At 46.8% G+C, this 18,065-nt stretch overlaps 3 protein-coding genes across 3 annotated transcripts; 1 reads left to right on the forward strand and 2 right to left on the reverse strand.

The window, feature by feature from the left end:
* The first annotated feature begins 3,607 nt into the window (after positions 1–3,607).
* Positions 3,608–6,059, forward strand: LOC112880737 (ATP synthase subunit d, mitochondrial-like). Its single transcript, XM_025945487.1, has 5 exons — positions 3,608–3,898; positions 4,669–4,750; positions 5,211–5,275; positions 5,418–5,504; positions 5,578–6,059. The coding sequence occupies exons 1-5, from the start codon at positions 3,722–3,724 to the stop codon at positions 5,677–5,679; spliced, it is 513 nt and encodes a 170-aa protein (XP_025801272.1). The 5' UTR covers positions 3,608–3,721; the 3' UTR covers positions 5,680–6,059.
* A 3,140-nt stretch (positions 6,060–9,199) lies between these two features.
* LOC112880735 (aquaporin PIP2-6) lies at positions 9,200–10,634 on the reverse strand. Its single transcript, XM_025945486.1, has 3 exons — positions 9,940–10,634; positions 9,704–9,844; positions 9,200–9,594 (listed from the first exon to the last, which is right to left on the reverse strand). The coding sequence occupies exons 1-3, from the start codon at positions 10,546–10,548 to the stop codon at positions 9,484–9,486; spliced, it is 861 nt and encodes a 286-aa protein (XP_025801271.1). The 5' UTR covers positions 10,549–10,634; the 3' UTR covers positions 9,200–9,483.
* A 1,867-nt stretch (positions 10,635–12,501) lies between these two features.
* Positions 12,502–13,908, reverse strand: LOC112882171 (aquaporin PIP2-6). The gene is made up of 3 exons (XM_025947158.1): positions 13,220–13,908; positions 12,984–13,124; positions 12,502–12,866 (listed from the first exon to the last, which is right to left on the reverse strand). Exons 1-3 carry the CDS (start codon positions 13,826–13,828, stop codon positions 12,756–12,758), a joined length of 861 nt encoding a protein of 286 aa, XP_025802943.1. The 5' UTR covers positions 13,829–13,908; the 3' UTR covers positions 12,502–12,755.
* Between the last annotated feature and the right edge of the window lie 4,157 nt (positions 13,909–18,065).

Here is an 18,065-nt window from a genome sequence, read left to right on the forward strand (position 1 = left end):
CCTCTTGGCAGATATGGGCATGGATGCTTCTGGAGACTGCCAGAAGGAGCTCAAGTTCCCGGGGCCCCACCTGCTGCTACCAGAGAAGAAAGGGGGAGCAACGGGACCTGGAATTTTGTTAAACAAGTACGTACGCACGCCGGTGAAGGTCGTAGTCGAGCCAGCAGCCCGAGAGGAACGAGAGGGTCCTGCGTTTTGTGGCCAGGGGACGCACGGCGGTGTGACTTTCCCCGTCACCCACTGCACGGGGCCGTCGTCGCCGGCGGTCGCTGTCCGTGGCCGGTGGCGCTGGCTGGCCGGGCGAGGCGTATTTTATGGTTCTCGCCTCCGCCGTGTCCTCGGATCCTCTCTGCACATGCACGCACCGCCGATGGGATTCTCAGTCTCCAGCAGCGTCGTCACTACTGCATTCTCCCATTTTCAGAACCATGGAAAGGAACGTATCACCATATCATCATGGAGCCAAGGCCAAGCTAATGATTGCAGTGTATTTTTTTTTTCTTTTTAGTTTATGGAGATGATTCTTCTATCGCCTGACAGACTCCGTTGACAGAAAAAAAAACGAATACATACAACTCGATCATGTTCCACGCATGCAGCAGGTTACACATGCTCTTGAGAGAGGTTGGTTACACATGCGTGGAGATGGGATTCCAAGAACAGAGCACGCTCTTCAGGCAGCAAATGGCAAGGATGGTCCAGCAAATTTCAACGAACAAAGCCTGCAGCTGTTGCAGAAGATAAAACCGTGTAGTGGTTACGCTAAATTATAGTGTGAATACATTATCTAAATGCCATCATGGGCTTGATTAGTGCCTAATGATGATCCTGCGCTCTACCGTGGGGCTAAAGGCAGATCTTGTGTAGTGTGATGTACGTACTAGACATGTAGTGCACCGAAAGTCAGCAACTGCTGCTGGCTGCCGCATCGCCTCGTGCAGATCGGCGGCCATTCTTGCTGGCCACTCAGCTGATTATGCTTATTCCCGGTCGCAACTCCGAGCAGCAAGTGGTGACCAACTCACTGTCTGGTGTTTGTGCCGTAAAAAGAGAGAATAGTTCACTCACCGTCGTTTGGAATGTGCTGCGATCCCACCAAGAACAAGCTCACAAGCTCACAACCATGGCGTCAGGACAAGATCGGTTTCAGAGCTGCCAGGATGGCGCCGTGTTTTAAACTTGTCCACGCGGTACGGCGAAGCTTTTACAGAACCATGTCCGATCCTGTGGTCCTCGTCGTCGTCGTCGTCCTGGTTTTCAATTCCCGCTGGGAAGAGACCGAGCGTCAGGCAGGTAGCAGCAGCTGCTGTTGGAGCTGCACGTACGCCAGCCAATTCCTTCTTTCAGAATTCAGAAAAGTGAAAAATGCAGGGCTTCATGAATCGCTTGTATCCGTTGATTCTCCTCCAGCTAGACCGCCGGCCGGCTACGAACCGAGGCGCTGGACGGACTCGGACAGACATGCGCTTTGCTTTCGGATAACTTGGCCGTGACATGGAGCCGAGCAAGCCTACCCAACCCGAACCACAATCAGCAACTGATAGCAGGCGCATTAAAACTGCTCGAGAATCGCATCAAACCAGGACGATTCTCTCCAAAAGATGTTAGCATAGTGGCTTGCATCACCGACATACTAGCATCCATCGTCCTGCAAATTGCCTTCTCTAAGAAAGCCGATTTGATGGTTCGGATCAAGCAGGGCGCCCGGCACGGCTCTCGCGACGGGCCAAGTCTGACGAGAGCTCACATGCGGCCAGAGCGTATCCACCGGCCGGCGCCCGGCCAGATCAGAGCGACCAAGCTTTAGTCCTCTGGTCGGCCGACGTGATGTGACCACGCATCCATCCGGGCAGGATTAAACCGGGACGACGACGACGACGAGCTCGTGGCACAGTGACCCCTCCCGGCGCCGCAGGCCCTGTTGGAGAGCGACGTCGCGGGGAGGAAGGAACTTTGTTCCGTGCCCGCATCCCCGCCCCAATAATTGCTGGCCTGGCCTGGAACAAGGGCGAGGCCGGCGCCCGCGGACGTTCCCGAGGCGGAGGGTGCTGGAATCTTCCGGCTTTCCGCCTCAACGGCACGCCGCAACCACCAAGTTCCGGAAAGACGTACGCTGCGCGGGCAAGGAATGACCTCATTAACGTTCTCACCCTGCTGGAACATTCTCTCTTTACAGCGATGCATGATCGCACCGCATGAGGCCAAGTTGCAGCTGCTGTCGCACCAGCTCGATCGTCTACGATCGGAAAGGGCAAAAAGCAAACGCAGACACAACAGTTTCCGTGCCTAGGGCGAGGGCTGAGCCAAAACGGAAATTGAGCATGGTGATTAGGATTGTTAAACCGAGGCGACGACAAAGAACAACGACCACCTTTCCTTCTTTCTTTCTTTTTCTAAGCTCGTGGTTTTGATGAGATTACTGGGGAACGGACGGCGACCTGCGAGCTAACGGCAGCCGCGGGCGCGGTCGTCCTCCCCGTGGGATATGGTGGTGGAAATAGAGAATGGCTTTGGGGTGGCGGGACTCGCGGGGGCGGTTGCTCCGGATTTTCTTTTGGTAATGGCATGCTGTGGATTGAAGTGGTGATGGAGGACGCATTAGGTTAGGTGACAGCGCCTGCTGTTTGTTCCCCAGCTGATAGAGACCACAGCCTGGGGATGGCGATTAAACAGATCGTCCCGTTCCGGTACGTGCCACGTCACGCGCCGCGACCTTTATCGTCGCCTTTTCGGCCCTCCTGAACTATTCTGCGGCTGCTGGTGCGGTGGTACTGTGTTTTTCAAGCCTAGGATCGGTGATGGATGATCCTACACGAACTGAAGATTTTCAGGGACATGATCGATGCTTCTTCCTGCTCATGCTATTTTTCCATGAAGTTCCGTTGCTCTAACCTCCCGAGAATCTTAACTTTCAAGAAGGTTAGTGCCGTCTAGGGAGGAATCTTATCTCTGCCACCACTAATACTATCAAGGGTGGCATGTCAAGTCAGCAGTTAGGAATTCAAATTATTTGCGTCCTATTTGGAATTTTACACTGAAACCGTGATATTCTTTTTCCTGAGAGTTTTCAAGTTCAAATTATACTGGGGTTTTGTTGGCGGTCCTGAAATCTACTTTTGCAGCGGACTGACTAATGGTCCTGTGGCTGGAGTAGGATTGGCGCCTTGTGGCGAGAGAGTTTTTATTTGGCCGCTCCGTAGTGGAAGCGTGAGGCAATGCTCACTTGCTGTTTCCCAGCTAATAAAGACCAGCCTAGGGTTAACATATCAGAATCTAGTACGTACTAGCCACAACGTGCCGCGACTTTCTGCTGATACGCTCTCCTGGCCTAGTCATTGTTGCGCGCAAGGCACCAAAAGGTCCTGGTCGTCCAATCGTATATTCCTCGCGAGAAAAAAGATCAGAGACTAACAATATATTCTCGGTGAAAAGATTTGACCGGATCAGCAGTCTTTTTCAAAACATTTTCGCGCGTATTTCAACTCGGAAAAAAATGGACATGGTCCAATTCCATGCCAGCCCATTCGTCCTCAAAGTGGCCGGCCCATCTGAGCCCACCAGGAAGGCCCAAACGAAAGAACCCAAAGGGTGTGTCCCAAACTCGCCACCGCGCACTCGCTCCCGTCGCAGGCTGTCCGCCCGCTCCATCTCCGAGGCGAACGTAGATCGGCGGCGGCGGCGCGAGGAGGAGAGAGAGAGAGAGAGAGGGGAGGCGAGCAAGATGAGCGGGAACGGCGTGGTGAAGAAGGTGGCGGACGCCGCGGCGAAGGCCGGCAAGGCGATCGACTGGGACGGCCTGGCCAAGATGCTCGTCTCCGAGGAGGCCCGCAAGGAGTTCGCCACCCTCCGCCGCACCTTCGAGGACGTCAACCACCAGCTCCAGACCAAGTTCTCGCAGGTACTCGTCCCAGTCTATACCCCCCTAGGATCCGTCTCGTCTGCCCTGTATCAGGTTTGGCCGAATCGGCGTAATCTTCTGGTGATTCATAGCATCACGGAGTACCAATTTATTCGTGGAATCAGGGCGGTTTGTTGCATTGTATAGACCGAAATACATTTCGATAGATCGGTGAAAACCCAGGTCTATGTACTACCTGCTGATACTGATTCCGACAATGCCAAATGGAGTGGGTTCTGGGTAAACTTTCCATTTTGTGATAATGCTGCCCAAATAGCTGCTGATTCTGTTTTGCTTCAATAATTGCAATGCATTATGTTCGTTATAGTACCAACAGAAAAAGGTACAGGCGTATGGCTTATTCGCTTCTGATGCATGTAATCCATCCGAATGATGATTAGTTGATTACAAATTGTTTTGATGTCCGTTATTAGCAGTACAAAGATTTATACTCTGACATTGTTAAATGCTTGTATTAAGTAGGCAGTCCGTGCTAGTTGTATTTCACACTGCCAACCAACATTGGCTTGTACTAAGTCATTCACATTGACAAGCAACATTGGCATGTACTGAGTCATTCACATTGACAAGCAACATTGGGTTGTATTAAGTAGACAGTCATCTGATACGTTAATGCTTGTAGTCCTATTTCATTGTAGTTGTACATTGAGTTGACACTCCCTTGTCAACCTTGGAAACATGCGCTATCTCTTCTGACATTTTGGCCATTTGGGGCGATCTTCTCAGTGTTACTTCAATAACTCTTGTAGGAACCCCAGCCAATTGACTGGGAGTACTACAGAAAAGGAATCGGATCAAAGGTTGTCGATATGTACAAGGAGGCTTACGAAAGTAAGTATGGATTCTCCTCCCCATCTTACTTGTGTTTCTGGGAACTGTTATGCTATTAAATTGCAAGCAGACTGATTGCGTTGTTTTTATGATCCTCAACTTGTGATCTATGCTTAGTTTGGAATAGTGACTAGCACAGCAGATGCAACTTCCTTATTCTTTGTGTGTAAAGTTCTATAGCAGTATTGGGCACTTCATGCGTGCATTCTAATATCATGCGGTCTTTAGAAACCATATGTTGTGTATTAAGTTCTTTTAGAAAGTCCAGTTGAAATCAGTTCAAATGGGCTGCTAATAGCCTAATACTAGGCTGTGTAGATGTCACATTACAACATTGAACTCCAAGATGGACCTGACTTAACAAATGATTAGTACTGGTTTGCACAGATATTCATATGGTTGCAGGCACTTTTCATCTATTTAACCTCTGAATGTGGCGTGAACCATTGAAACATTGCAGGCATAGAGATCCCCAAGTATGTTGACACTGTCACTCCTCAGTACAAGCCAAAGTTTGATGCTCTGGTGAGGATTCAGTGCTCTCTTTACAATTTTCACCTTCCTATTCTGTCCTGACAGCCACTGCATTGCTAAACTGAATTATTACTTTGGCTGTTGCCTCCTTCAGATATTAATGACATTTGTTGTATCTGTATGATTTATGTAGTTGGTAGAAATGAAGGAAGCGGAAAAGGCATCACTGAAGGAATCAGAGAGGATAGAGAAGGAGATTGCTGAAATGAAGGAGATGAAGGTGAGGTTGCTCTTTAGCCAACATGGAAAATGTTACCTTTATGTTCATGCTAACGTCTTGTTTGTTTGTGCAGAAAAAGATCAGCACGATGACCGCAGACGAGTACTTTGCGAAGCACCCTGAACTCAAACAGAAATTTGATGATGAGATCCGCAATGATTACTGGGGATACTAAGGCGCAGCAGGTCTTCCGTGTCACCCATCTTTCGAACATCCAATAATACATCTTTTTCACCTAAATGCGCATGGAAGTTGACCATCCAAACTTGAATCGCATAGCGAGTGGATGGGAGGCCCCAAAGTTCCAACTAACTCGGCTGTTCTTGTACTATGGCCAGACCTCATCGTTTTGAGGTTCATCAGCTTCTGTCATAAGAAAAATTAGTTTTTGCTTCTGGGTTCCTAATACGGATACGAAATTTTTTTCTTGTCTTGATTGCTGCCATATAATTTTGGTTTGTTGGTATACTCATCCTTCCTGGCCAAGCTCCTGAGACTGGCCTCTCCTATCTGATACTGAATTTTGCTTTATATTACTTAGCATGTCACTGCAAACTGCAAGAGCATGGTTCCATGTACCCTTCATAAGCAATGTACCGCAGTGAGCCAGTGAACAAATTCTGTGCTTGATGAAACTGCGTAGAGCACATGTGCTGATGTGCACTGAATGGTCACCCAGAGATTCTTAACATCTCGGTCCTGTGGTCGGCAAATTTACCAGAAACAACTTCAGTTCTGCTGCAGTTCAGTTCACCTTCTCGCACCCCCCGAGTCACCAGCAGTTCACTGCAGCCTCTTGCTGTTGCCAGGAGTCGATGTCTGCACTCAGTAGCTGCATCTTGGCTTCTTGAGCTCCAACGAATATGCTAGATAGGAAGCGGAAGTTCAGCCAATCTCGTACTAAATATTGATCTTTATTCCTCATTTTTTGCTTGTGTTAGTGGTTGATATGTTTGTATGAACTTGTTATTGCTCGCTACGATCGCCCAGGCTCTAGAAAAATTCTGGATCCGCTACTGCGCGCGCGCGCACACTGCAATTCAGCATATCAATGACACTTGAGATGAGACTCGTTGTCAACATTATGTTTTTTTGCGTTCAGTCTTTCTCGGAGCAGAAATTGATCAAATTTGGTCAGTACTCAGTACCTAGAAATGCCAAAAGTTATGTGTTCTGATAGCAGCCCAAAGATTCCAAACAGGCTTACTCCTGTGGTCGGCAAAGTTTCAGAGGACGTGGTAGATTTGTCAGTTCTCCCGCAGTTGGTGCAGCTGCCGACACCAACATCCCCGGGCCCACATTATTACATACTCGAAAGCTGCGTCTGAAGGAGAAGACATATAAATTTCAGTGGACATGTTGCAATCGATGGCTGAGCACAGGTCACCGGCTCACCGTCATGAACTGGGTGAAAACTACTGAAGCCTTTGCAAAGAACTGGAGCTCAGCAGTTGGGCTCCGTGCTTTTTTAACTGCTGGAATACATATGGTTTCGTCCAGCCAGACAGGGACCTGTGAAGGAACAGGAGCCAGGAGACGGAATAGGTTTGATGCTTACCTTTTCCGGTGTTGGATTATGGCGACGGAAGACTAAAAAATGAAGCTTAGATAAGATAGCTTATAAAGCTGTGGGAGAAGAAAATGAGCCTGACGAGACTCGTATTTTTTTTTTCTCTTGAAGCTGTGACTTGTCTGGAGCAAAGCTTCTGTTTTAGCCTCTAGAAACTGAAGCCGGGCCTTTGACAAACCGGCAGAAATGAGAAGGATCGCGGGATTAGGGAAACATGTTCTATACTTCTATTGCTAAGAAGGGAGCATTCAGTCTTTTCATCACTTGCAGTTCCCCATTTTTAGTAATTCCGCTTCCTACACTTCAATCATCTACAAATGGATAGGATTTCAATCGATGCCCATTTTAATGGCCTGGGTTATTATGGCCGTCAGGCTTTGTTGATGGGGTTTTCCACTGTCAATAGGCTTAGAGGTGTTAAAGTATAAGCTGAATTGTCCAACTTTTCTCGTCAGCTTAAGTATTTTAGTTGAACTGGAATGTGCATGAAACTTAATATGATATTAGATCTAAAGGTCTCAAGTTCAAACACTAGCGGGCGTGATTAATTGGTGCTGACTCCTAATTTCATGTTGGGAAAAGTCCAGTTTATAACTTTAAACTAGGGAAAATTGGATTCGTAGCACCGAAAGATTTCTAGTTTAGAAATATACCATCAAAGATCTCTGTTAAATATTTACCATGGAAAATGACTCTGCTATGGAAATATACCATTCCATCCACTTCAACGTTAATCTTAACGGTAGTATTTCAGACTCCAACAAGTTGTCTCCGTCTTAGCACTCTCCTATTCCCCGCCGCCGGCCAAACCCTGACGACCGATGCTGGCCAAACTCTTGATAGAAAAGATGCAAGGAATCGAGTGGTGAATAACATAGGACTTTGACTGAGTAGAACCAGGCTTGGCAGCAGGCGCACACCACCACGGGGCGAAGCAAAGTGCAAGGCTGCTGCCCGTGCCCGCGTCCTCTGTACTGCGGTGGCTGCGGCGATGGATGTACTGCGATTGTTGCAGCGGCGGAAGAGGCAGGCGCCACGGACGTCGTGAAATGGGCGGCTGGACGAACAGCTCCATCCTTCCGCGGTGGCCGGCGGGGAGTTGTGGAGGAGGAGGGTCCCGCTGGCCTGCTCCTCGCCACGCTGCGGTCGAGCCCTCCTGCACTGCTCCTCCAGTTCAACGGTAGAAGAAGGGCATCTCGTGATGCAGATGTGAGAAGGCAGGGATAAAATGGTTTGAAATACCACCATTTAACGTTGAAGTGGATGGAGTGGTATATTTTCATAACGGAGTAATCTTTCCATGATAAATATCTTAACATAAATCTTTTAATGGTATATTTCTAAAGTACAGATCTTTCGGTGCTACCAACCAATCCAATTTTTCCTTTAAACTATCACAAAATATGATTTTCAACATTTAACTATAAAATTGGATAACAAGGACTATCCAACCGTCGAGACAGGACAAGTTTGGCCATTTGGATGGTTTTAAAGGTGTTTTTGTATTTTTCTAGAAAATAAAAAAATATGGTAAGATTAAAAAAATCAAAACTAATTCATTTTAAATTAGAAAATTATGAAATTAGTACCAGTTTTTTTTCTAAAAATATAACCTATCTATTATTGCTCTATTTGAATCTTATTTATTTAAAAGTAATAGGCTTAATTACAAGCAAGCAAATACTAGGAAGTAGAGTGCTACTACATAGATTACAATTTTAGAGAAATGCACCCGTTTTGTATTACTTATGCTTTAAAATGAATTACTTATGCTTTTTTAGTTTAAATTTGAATATTTCTAATTTTTACAAAAATTAAAAATGACCTAAAGGGCCAAATTTATCCGGTTTCAACGGTTGGATGGTCTCCGTTATCCTATTTTGTAGTTGAAGGTTTAAAATCAGACTTTACGATATTTCGAGAATCTCGAAATATAAATTGGATTTTTTTTTCTTTTATGGAGCTCTCTATGTGAGAGGAGTGTTGAAGTATAAAGTGCATTGCCATCTCATCAACTTAAGCTTTCGGGTTGAACCTTGTAGGTGAATTGTAGTTTAATAAGTAGAGAACTTTGTAGGTGAAAGAAAAGACAATGTAGAATGATTGGTAAAAAAACCCAGTCACCTAAAGTATATCAACTCTCTTATTTATTGACTTTTATGGCACATGGATACACAGGCGTGAAAAAATTACACTCGCTTTCCGCAGCACGCGCACCACACAATGCACACACAAACACTTGTGCTACCAGCACTGCACGCTTCACACTCATTTGACTGAAGTTACTGCCACTGCATTAACCACGCCGGTTCTCTCCCTCTCCGTTCAACTTAAACTCCGGAGGAGGAAGAGCTCAGTCACGGCCACAGCCGGCCGGCCGTAGATGTTGACGACGACGAGGTCGCCGGCCTAGGCGTTGCTCCGGAAGGAGCCGTACCCCCTGGCGCTGGCGCGGAGGACGATCTGGTGGTACAGCGCCGCGATCGCGGCGCCGATGAACGGACCCACCCAGAAGATCCACTGCAACAGTGAACAAAATTGTCAGTTTATTCCAGGACAATTAATCGAAGAAACCATAGCTAACAGCTCTGCAATCATGCAGAATGTGCGAAGAGGAGAGATGCGATACCTGGTCGCTCCAGGCCTTGTTGTTGTTGTACACGACGGCGGCGCCGAGGCTCCTCGCCGGGTTGATCCCCGTGCCGGTGATCGGGATCGTGGCAAGGTGCACCATGAACACCGCGAACCCGATTGGCAGGGGCGCCAGCACCTGATCAATTCGTCGGCATGAATCAGCACAGCGAGTTCTTGGCTTCTTGCAATGTGCAAAATCACAACTCAAGAGTCAAGAGTGTGTGCACCTACCGGAACGTGGGAGTCGCGGGCGTTGCGCTTGGGGTCGGTGGCGGAGAAGACGGTGTAGACGAGCACGAAGGTGCCGATGATCTCGGCGGCGAGCCCCGTGCCGGTGGAGTACCCGGCGCTGACCTCGTTGGCGCCGCCACCGTAGCGCGCGTAGAAGCCGCTCTGGAAGCCCTTGACGAGCGCGACGCCGCAGATGGCGCCCAGGCACTGCGCGGCCATGTACAGGATCGCGCGCACCAGGGACACCTTGCGCGCCAGGAACAGGCCGAAGGTGACCGCCGGGTTGATGTGGCCGCCGGAGATGCCGGCGGTGCAGTAGACGAGGATGAAGATCATACCGCCGAAGGCCCACGCGATGCCGAGGATGCCGACGCCGCCGCACGCCGCGTCGGGGCCCGACGCCGACGCGTCCGTCTGGTGCTTGTACCCGATTACCGTCGCCACCGTGATGTACAGGAACAGCAGCGTGGCCACGAACTCGGCGATCACGGCGCGGTACAGGGACCACTTGCCGAGCTCGTCGATGTCCACCAGCGGCGCCGGCGGCGGGTCCGCGTAGTCACGGGCGCCGCCGGCCTCCAGAGTGGACACGTCGACCTCCTTGCCCATTTACGCGGCTTGCCAACAAGCTGTGGCTAGAAGCTAGTTTTGCAAGAGCTAGCTGTTTGACAAGCTATGAGTGCTTGCTGCGTTGTGGTTTTGGGGTTGGGTCATGAGGCCTATTTATAGGGGTTGAAGGTCCATGAAGGTTTAAGCTGTAATTCATGTTATTTCTTTTCATTTTGGAAAGGTTGGATGAGCAGCTGGTTTACGTTGGACACACAAATGTTCCTGTAGCTATACATTTGGATGTCTTACAAGTTCTTACTTGGTTGGACATATCATATATCATGCTGTCCAGCTCAACCACAATTTTTAAGTTTCACCATACATAATTTAGGAAGCATATGAAGGATGAGAAGTCTGCACATGTTATGCAATGCTAAATTAGTCTCCAATTCATCCCCATTTTGCGTGAATTTCTGTTGTATTACGGAGTAGAGAAACACTTCCATATTGTTGGTTCACCAGCTTTTGGAATTAAAAATATTTTTTCGAATATAGGTATCCTTCTATTTTTGCACTCTTTTTACAAATTTATCTCCCTGTAAGTGGTCCAATATTCTAGTTAATTCGGTCGTATTATTGAAGAATACGCCATATGTTCCACGCCTTGTTCTCTTGCTTCGCTGGAAAAGGTTATGCATGCCACCTTGGGATAAGAGAGGAGAAGCCAGTTAGTTCCCTTGTGCTTGATAGTTGGTTCAGAGAGCCGCCCCACACCGACCCCTATCCTTTTTATTTTTCCGAAGAACCACACCGACCCCTATCCTCACACTGACATCATATTCATCCATCTCCATATGGACCCCGGGCCCACCACCTGCACCATTTCGGCTCGTCCTGTGGCCAGGACAGAGGCGGGCTCACTCACTAACACCCCTGCTAATGGAATAAAATTAGGTCACCGTCAGAGATTTGATCAGCGCAAAAAACAAAAGAAAAGCTTAGTCACACACTATAACTCAGATGGTTGACAAGTTGTTAGCACCCTATAATTGTTGGTTTGTTGGTGTCCGGCTCTATAGACTACCATATATATATATATATATATATATATATATATATATATATATATATATATATATATATATATCATGCAGACCATGTGTACCACTTGTGATGCTATTGATATGGAAGGCCTATGCACAACCATACAAAGTTTCAAGATTAAGCATATAGGATGAGCACCCCTTAATGTATGTGTGTGTACAAAATCATTATACATTTAAAAATGGAGGGAGTACTGTATTTGCTCCATAGCTTCTAAATGATATAGCCACAGTTAGTTTGTTCTTTGTGACATTAAAATTTTAGTAACCTAAGAAGACGTGATTTTTGATAAAAGAAAAGTGCGAATGATAGTTTTATCTTAGGCCTCCTTTGAAACGAAGAAAACCATATGAATTTTGGAGGAAAACTAACATAATATTTAACTTTTGGAACAAACTATTGCACATATGAAATTCTTTATGTTCTATATGATGAATGAAACCAAATGAATTTGAATAAAGACTAACATGAGGTTGGATCTCATGGAAACTTTCTTTTGTGTGTTCCCCAGTTTATTCTGTCTGTGCAGCTTGCTCGCCTGCATTTGATTGTGCTAGTTCTATTCATTGTTGCAAGAATCCGTGTGTTGTGCATTATTTCTAAAGGCTGTCGTATCAGAAAACTTTTCTTGACCAATAGGGTCATTGGCTCAATCAAGAAAACAACAGTAGCAGCTGCATCAGGAGCTGAATATGCAGCAGCAACAATCTAAGTACGCATACCTAGATGGAAACTAAGTTCCCACTCACAAACCATATAACAAGCTACACCAAGCAAGAGGTATAGAACAATTAGCTCATAAGGACCGCCATTATATAACCATTCATTAACAGGTGCAGCTTTCTAAATTGAGTAAAAGTTCAATTCATTAACAGGTGTAAAAGTTCAATTCATTAACAGGTGCACTCATTAACTGGAGGCCAAGCCAACATCTTTATTAATTTGACTTCAAGCCAACATGGTACACACATTGACGAAGTTACACTTGCTTTCCACATAACACAAACACTTTCCCTGCCGTTGCTGGCAATTCCAACACTTGACTGAAGCTACTACTGCTACTGCATTGACCACACCGGGGCTCTCGCTCTCCGTTCAACTTAAACTCCGGAGGAGGAAGAGATCAGTCACGATCTGGCCGGCCGTGGAGGTTGACGACGAGCCTAGGCGTTGCTCCGGAAGGAGCCGTAGCCCCTGGCGCTGGCGCGGAGGACGATCTGGTGGTACAGCGCCGCGATCGCAGCGCCGATGAACGGACCCACCCAGAAGATCCACTGCAACAATGAACAAAATTGTCAGTTTATCCAGGACAATTAATCGATTAAACCTAACAGTTTATAATTGCCAGCTGCTGCAATCTTGCAGAATGTGCGAAGGGAGAGATGCAATACCTGGTCGCTCCAGGCCTTGTTGTTGTTGTACACGACGGCGGCGCCGAGGCTCCTCGCCGGGTTGATCCCCGTGCCGGTGATCGGGATCGTGGCAAGGTGCACCATGAACACCGCGAACCCGATTGGCAGGGGCGCCAGCACCTGATCAATTCGTCGGCATGAATCAGCACAGCGAGTTCTTGGCTTCTTGCAATGTGCAAAATCACAACTCAAGAGTCAAGAGTGTGTGCACCTACCGGAACGTGGGAGTCGCGGGCGTTGCGCTTGGGGTCGGTGGCGGAGAAGACGGTGTAGACGAGCACGAAGGTGCCGATGATCTCGGCGGCGAGCCCCGTGCCGGTGGAGTACCCGGCGCTGACCTCGTTGGCGCCGCCACCGTAGCGCGCGTAGAAGCCGCTCTGGAAGCCCTTGACGAGCGCGACGCCGCAGATGGCGCCCAGGCACTGCGCGGCCATGTACAGGATCGCGCGCACCAGGGACACCTTGCGCGCCAGGAAGAGCCCGAATGTCACGGCCGGGTTGATGTGGCCGCCGGAGATGCCGGCGGTGCAGTAGACGAGGATGAAGATCATGCCGCCGAACGCCCACGCGATGCCGAGGATGCCCACGCCGCCGCACGCCGCGTCGGGGCCCGACGCCGACGCGTCCGTCTGGTGCTTGTACCCGATGACGGTGGCCACGGTGATGTACAGGAACAGCAGCGTGGCCACGAACTCGGCGATCACGGCGCGGTACAGGGACCACTTGCCGAGCTCGTCGATGTCCACCAGCGGCGCCGGTGGCGGGTCCGCGTAGTCGCGAGCGCCGCCGGCCTCCAGAGTGGACACGTCCACCTCCTTGCCCATCTGAGCAGGCTGACAATGCAAGCTGTTGCTGGAAGCTAGTGAACAGAGCAAGAGATGGTTTGGGAAGCTGTGAGTGCTTTGCTTGTGTTGTGGTTTTGGGGCTGTCATGGAGGGTATTTATAGGGGTTTATGGAGGAAGGCTTCCATAAGGGTTTAAGCTGTAATGGATTATTTTTTATCTTATAATTTTGGAAAGTTTTGATGCTCTGGGGTATCTGTTCTACCAAGGACAGAGGGTGTGTTCCCCTGTCTAGCTATGCATGTGCACATCTTGCAAATTCATACTTGACTGGATATGTTTAAAGGAGGCAAGGACCCAGCTCAAATTCATTATTTGAGTTCCACCGTGGTATAGGAAACATGAAGAATATGAAGTAGTGTGTTTATGTGATAGCAAATAATGAAGTGAAGTCTCTTATTTTGTTTTCCCACAAGTTTCCGTCAAAGATAGAATAAATTTCGATTTTAAGGAGGTGAGGGACAGCATTTCCGTGTTGATGGTTAACATTTACTATGAAACTCCATACTGCCATTTCGGATGTAAATTGATTTCTTTTACAGAATGTGGATTGTACAGTTCTTTTTTACTTCTTTTTTCTTTTCAAACTAGAAAGGCACGCGGCTTTGCCATGCAGGGCCTGCATTTCGTGTCGTAGTATTGTAGTTGATATAGACTTTAATTCATACATAGAGTAGTAATTATTGTATGTATGCAAATGTACAATTTTTTAAGCAATGTAGGTAAGATAAATCCATCGCTTCGTTATTTTCGCATAGGTGTTGGAGTCTACAGCCCGTTGTTGCGCTTGGTATATATTTTGGGAACTCTATTGTCGTGTCGCTATTATTTAAGTAATATATTATTTTGCATATCGAAATATAACTATGATATTTTTTGCTGTATTTATTATGGTAAAATAAGGGGTGAAATTATTTATTAGGGAGGCGGAGCGTAATTAGCCATAAGGTTAATGTAATTGCGAAATGAGGAGAATTCAATTTTTGGTCACGAAATTTGGCAATTAATAAATGTGATGGTATTTTCTTTAAGAAAGTAGGGGTCATATGAAAATATGATGCATGAGAAGCCACATAGAAGAACGGTGGTACGATATAATACTTTTAGCAAAATAGGATCTTATGTTGCTTCGGTACTTTATTTATGTAAATAAAAGTAGTATCAGTATTAGAAATGATGTATTGCTATAGGGTTCGTATGGTTTTTCCTTCTAAAAATGGGGTCTCAGATTGTGGTGGGTTAGTTGTCTAAAATATGGAGGTTCTTTTTTCAAGAATAACGTGTCATAAGGTGGAGCATGGATTGATTTTATGGGAAAATGAGGCTCCTTGGGTGAAACAGTAAACAAAATTGGGTTGCGGATTAATTTCACGAGCGAGAGAGGTCTATTTTGTAAATTGATGAAGAGAAGGGTTGGTATGTGGGTTCATTTTGTGAAAGTCTAAGGTTTGTTTTATTAAATAACCAAAGATGGACTACGGGTTAATTTCAACAAAATCTAAAGGGGTTTTGTAAAAACACTGTGAGAGCCCTCGGACTGCGGTATGATTTAAGTAAAGCTCAAGGGTTTTGTGAAAAATTAGCGCACTTCCTTTCAATAAATCGAAGAGCCCTTTTGCAAAAAGAAAACCTGGAACTCACACGATCTAGACCGTCTGCCTGACCGATCCAACGACCGGGGAATGGCCCGCGACGTGGCCACGCTCGCTGGCCCTCTTTTAGTGCGTGAATCGTATTGAGAGATTGTTACATATGCAGTTTATTACCAATTCAATGTTGCAAGTTAGACATGATTTGGAGTTTGCAAAACAGAGCACTTAGGATACTAAAAATACCATACATAATGGAAAATCCGATTGTAGTGCTAAATATGAGTATTACTATTCACATGTTAGTTGCAACTACAATGAGTTTCCCTTTTTAATTCTGGAGTTATCCCTTGAGGACTGAATTCAGGCCAAGAACCTGGGACTTCTACTACCCACGACCACGAGATCATTCAGGCAGTACCAACAAATGCTAGATTTGTTACTAGTACCTTTTACCGAACTTTGACAAATGCATGCATGCTGCGTTTTTAAGATCAGTTCTATATATGTTCTTCTTCATTAACCTCAAACAAAATAAGTTTTCCATTCCCTGCTGATGTAATTATTGCATCTCCAACCATTACTTTCATCTGGCATATATGCTAATCATATAGGCTTAAAATAGATACACTAATCAGTAGAAATACAACACCATTTTTTCTGTTTGAACGGCCCAGCAGCAATTATTTTCGTTTCTTGCAACTAGGCCTAACATTTGTACTTAACTAATCTATGTGGTCGTATTATTGAAGAATACCCCATATGTTCCATGCCTTTTCATAATGCTTGGATAAGGTTATGCCATCATAAAATAAACAAATAAACAGAGAGGCAGTTAGCCCGCTCACAATTTAAGCAGCTCCTAACCAAAAAAACAAAACGAAAACGAAGCATGATTGCTCCATCATCCTCACACTGACATCACGCACACTCATCCAGCTCCTCCAATTCCCCATCCCGCCCCGGGCCCGCCACCAGCGCCATTTCGGCTCATCCTGTGGCCAGGGTAGGCTCGCCTCGCTCACCAGCTAACACCCCTGTTTCCCAGTGGAGTCAGATTCGGTCGCCATCAGAGAGTAAAACAAAGGCAAAGCAAGAGCTTATGCGTGGCCTCTGAGTTGGGCAGCGCTGTCATGCCGGGCCGGTGGTTCAACCCCGTCCACACAAGGGGCGCAAGAGCGAGCGCCGGACAAAACAAAAAACTCTGTCACCGCTCCGGCTGCAGGAGATCATGGCATTTTTGGCTCAAGTTTCTTACGAGCTTGTGGCTACCTGTCCGTGTCAGGAATGATGGCCGGATTCGAGTTCTGGTGAAAAAGAGGCATGCTTGAGCTAGTGCGCCGACCAGAGGGTAGAATCTGAGGCGAATTCACATGACCGGCCGGCCGGGAGAGAAAAGTTGTTGCCCGGTTGGTTGGTCACTAGCTTGATTGGATCCAAATCCGGCAGGTGGTTGGATTGAGCAGCCCATGGTTTCCTTGCACCTGTTGCCAGTTCGATGGATGGGAGGTGAACGGGAGTCCTCTTCGTTTCATGCTGCTGTCCTGGCCCTGGATGCCAGATGCTCGCTCGGTGTAAATCTACGTGGCCAACTCGTGTTCTTATGAGCTTGTTTTGTACGGTTGGGCACCGACCTAGCATGCAATCGTACGGGAGTGCGCACAACCGATTTCTAATTAAGGATGTTGAAAATATCTGATCTGAAGAACTAGCTATATACTACTAGCATACTGTACAGCAGGAAGATTCACATCTTTGCAGAACCTTACCTAAGGTGTGGTGAGCAAATTGTATCGTCAGCTAGTACACCTCAAGCACAGTTTGACAAAGAGACATGAGGCAACATAAGGGCATAGAACGTGTCCTTAATCTTCGCAATTGTGTCTGACAGTGTGCCCGTTAGGATCAGCTGGAAAACTACTTGCACTCCAACTGACGCGGCATATAAAATCTGCGTCCACTTTGTTTTTCTGTTTATTTTTCGAATCATGCATGGCTAGTAGTTAGCATGACCTGATTAATTTCAAGCAAGATATCATCTCCCTCGATCCCTCTGTTCTTGATATAGACTATAGTAGCTTTCCAATGGCACATGAGGGAAATAGCAGCACCTAGGCTTGTCATTTGTAGCGGAATGAAGGCTGTTGTATCCTCACACAAGAGGAAAGAAACCCCTGGCTTCTGTGCCGGATGGAGTTCTTCAAGTGGAGCAGTTAGAAGCTCGTGAGGTGCAGCGTGATGCATGACTCGGATCTTTGTGTGTTTCCTGGCCGTCTCTAACCGCTTGTCTGTTCCAATGGATCCACTCATGTTAGTAACCCCTTTATACCGTTGGTTAAGGTATGTAGTTAGGGGTATAAATTGGTGATCCTTAGATGCATCCCTAACTCTTTTTAGGTCAAATATTTGTGCTAATATTTTTAAATTAAAATCCTGTTTTGAAGAAGTAGTATAAAATTTTAAACTAAAAATGGTTGGAGGTGCGTCTAAGGATCACCAATTTACACCCTATACGTAGTCGTTAGCTTCGATCTATATTTCACTACCACAGAAAGGCGATCCTAGAGGGCACTGCCATACAACTCCAACAAATTCCTTTGCTACCAATGGCTCTAAATTCCAACCAAAA

The sequence above is a fragment of the Panicum hallii genome, chromosome 2 (assembly GCF_002211085.1).
Source record: "Panicum hallii strain FIL2 chromosome 2, PHallii_v3.1, whole genome shotgun sequence".
In the NCBI taxonomy this organism is placed as follows: Eukaryota; Viridiplantae; Streptophyta; class Magnoliopsida; order Poales; family Poaceae; genus Panicum; species Panicum hallii.

Coding starts and splice junctions, on each gene's coding strand:
- LOC112882171 (XM_025947158.1), bottom strand. CDS start 13,828: ATGGGCAAGGAGGTGGACGTGTCCACTCTGGAGGCCGGCGGCGCTCGC. Junction 13,125..13,219: donor CCCGCGACTCCCACGTTCCG/GTAGGTGCACAC, acceptor CGAATTGATCAG/GTGCTGGCGCCCCTGCCAAT. Junction 12,867..12,983: donor ACAAGGCCTGGAGCGACCAG/GTATTGCATCTC, acceptor TCATTGTTGCAG/TGGATCTTCTGGGTGGGTCC.
- LOC112880737 (XM_025945487.1), top strand. CDS start 3,722: ATGAGCGGGAACGGCGTGGTGAAGAAGGTGGCGGACGCCGCGGCGAAG. Junction 3,899..4,668: donor TCCAGACCAAGTTCTCGCAG/GTACTCGTCCCA, acceptor TAACTCTTGTAG/GAACCCCAGCCAATTGACTG. Junction 5,276..5,417: donor AGCCAAAGTTTGATGCTCTG/GTGAGGATTCAG, acceptor TGATTTATGTAG/TTGGTAGAAATGAAGGAAGC.
- LOC112880735 (XM_025945486.1), bottom strand. CDS start 10,548: ATGGGCAAGGAGGTCGACGTGTCCACTCTGGAGGCCGGCGGCGCCCGT. Junction 9,845..9,939: donor CCCGCGACTCCCACGTTCCG/GTAGGTGCACAC, acceptor CGAATTGATCAG/GTGCTGGCGCCCCTGCCAAT. Junction 9,595..9,703: donor ACAAGGCCTGGAGCGACCAG/GTATCGCATCTC, acceptor TCACTGTTGCAG/TGGATCTTCTGGGTGGGTCC.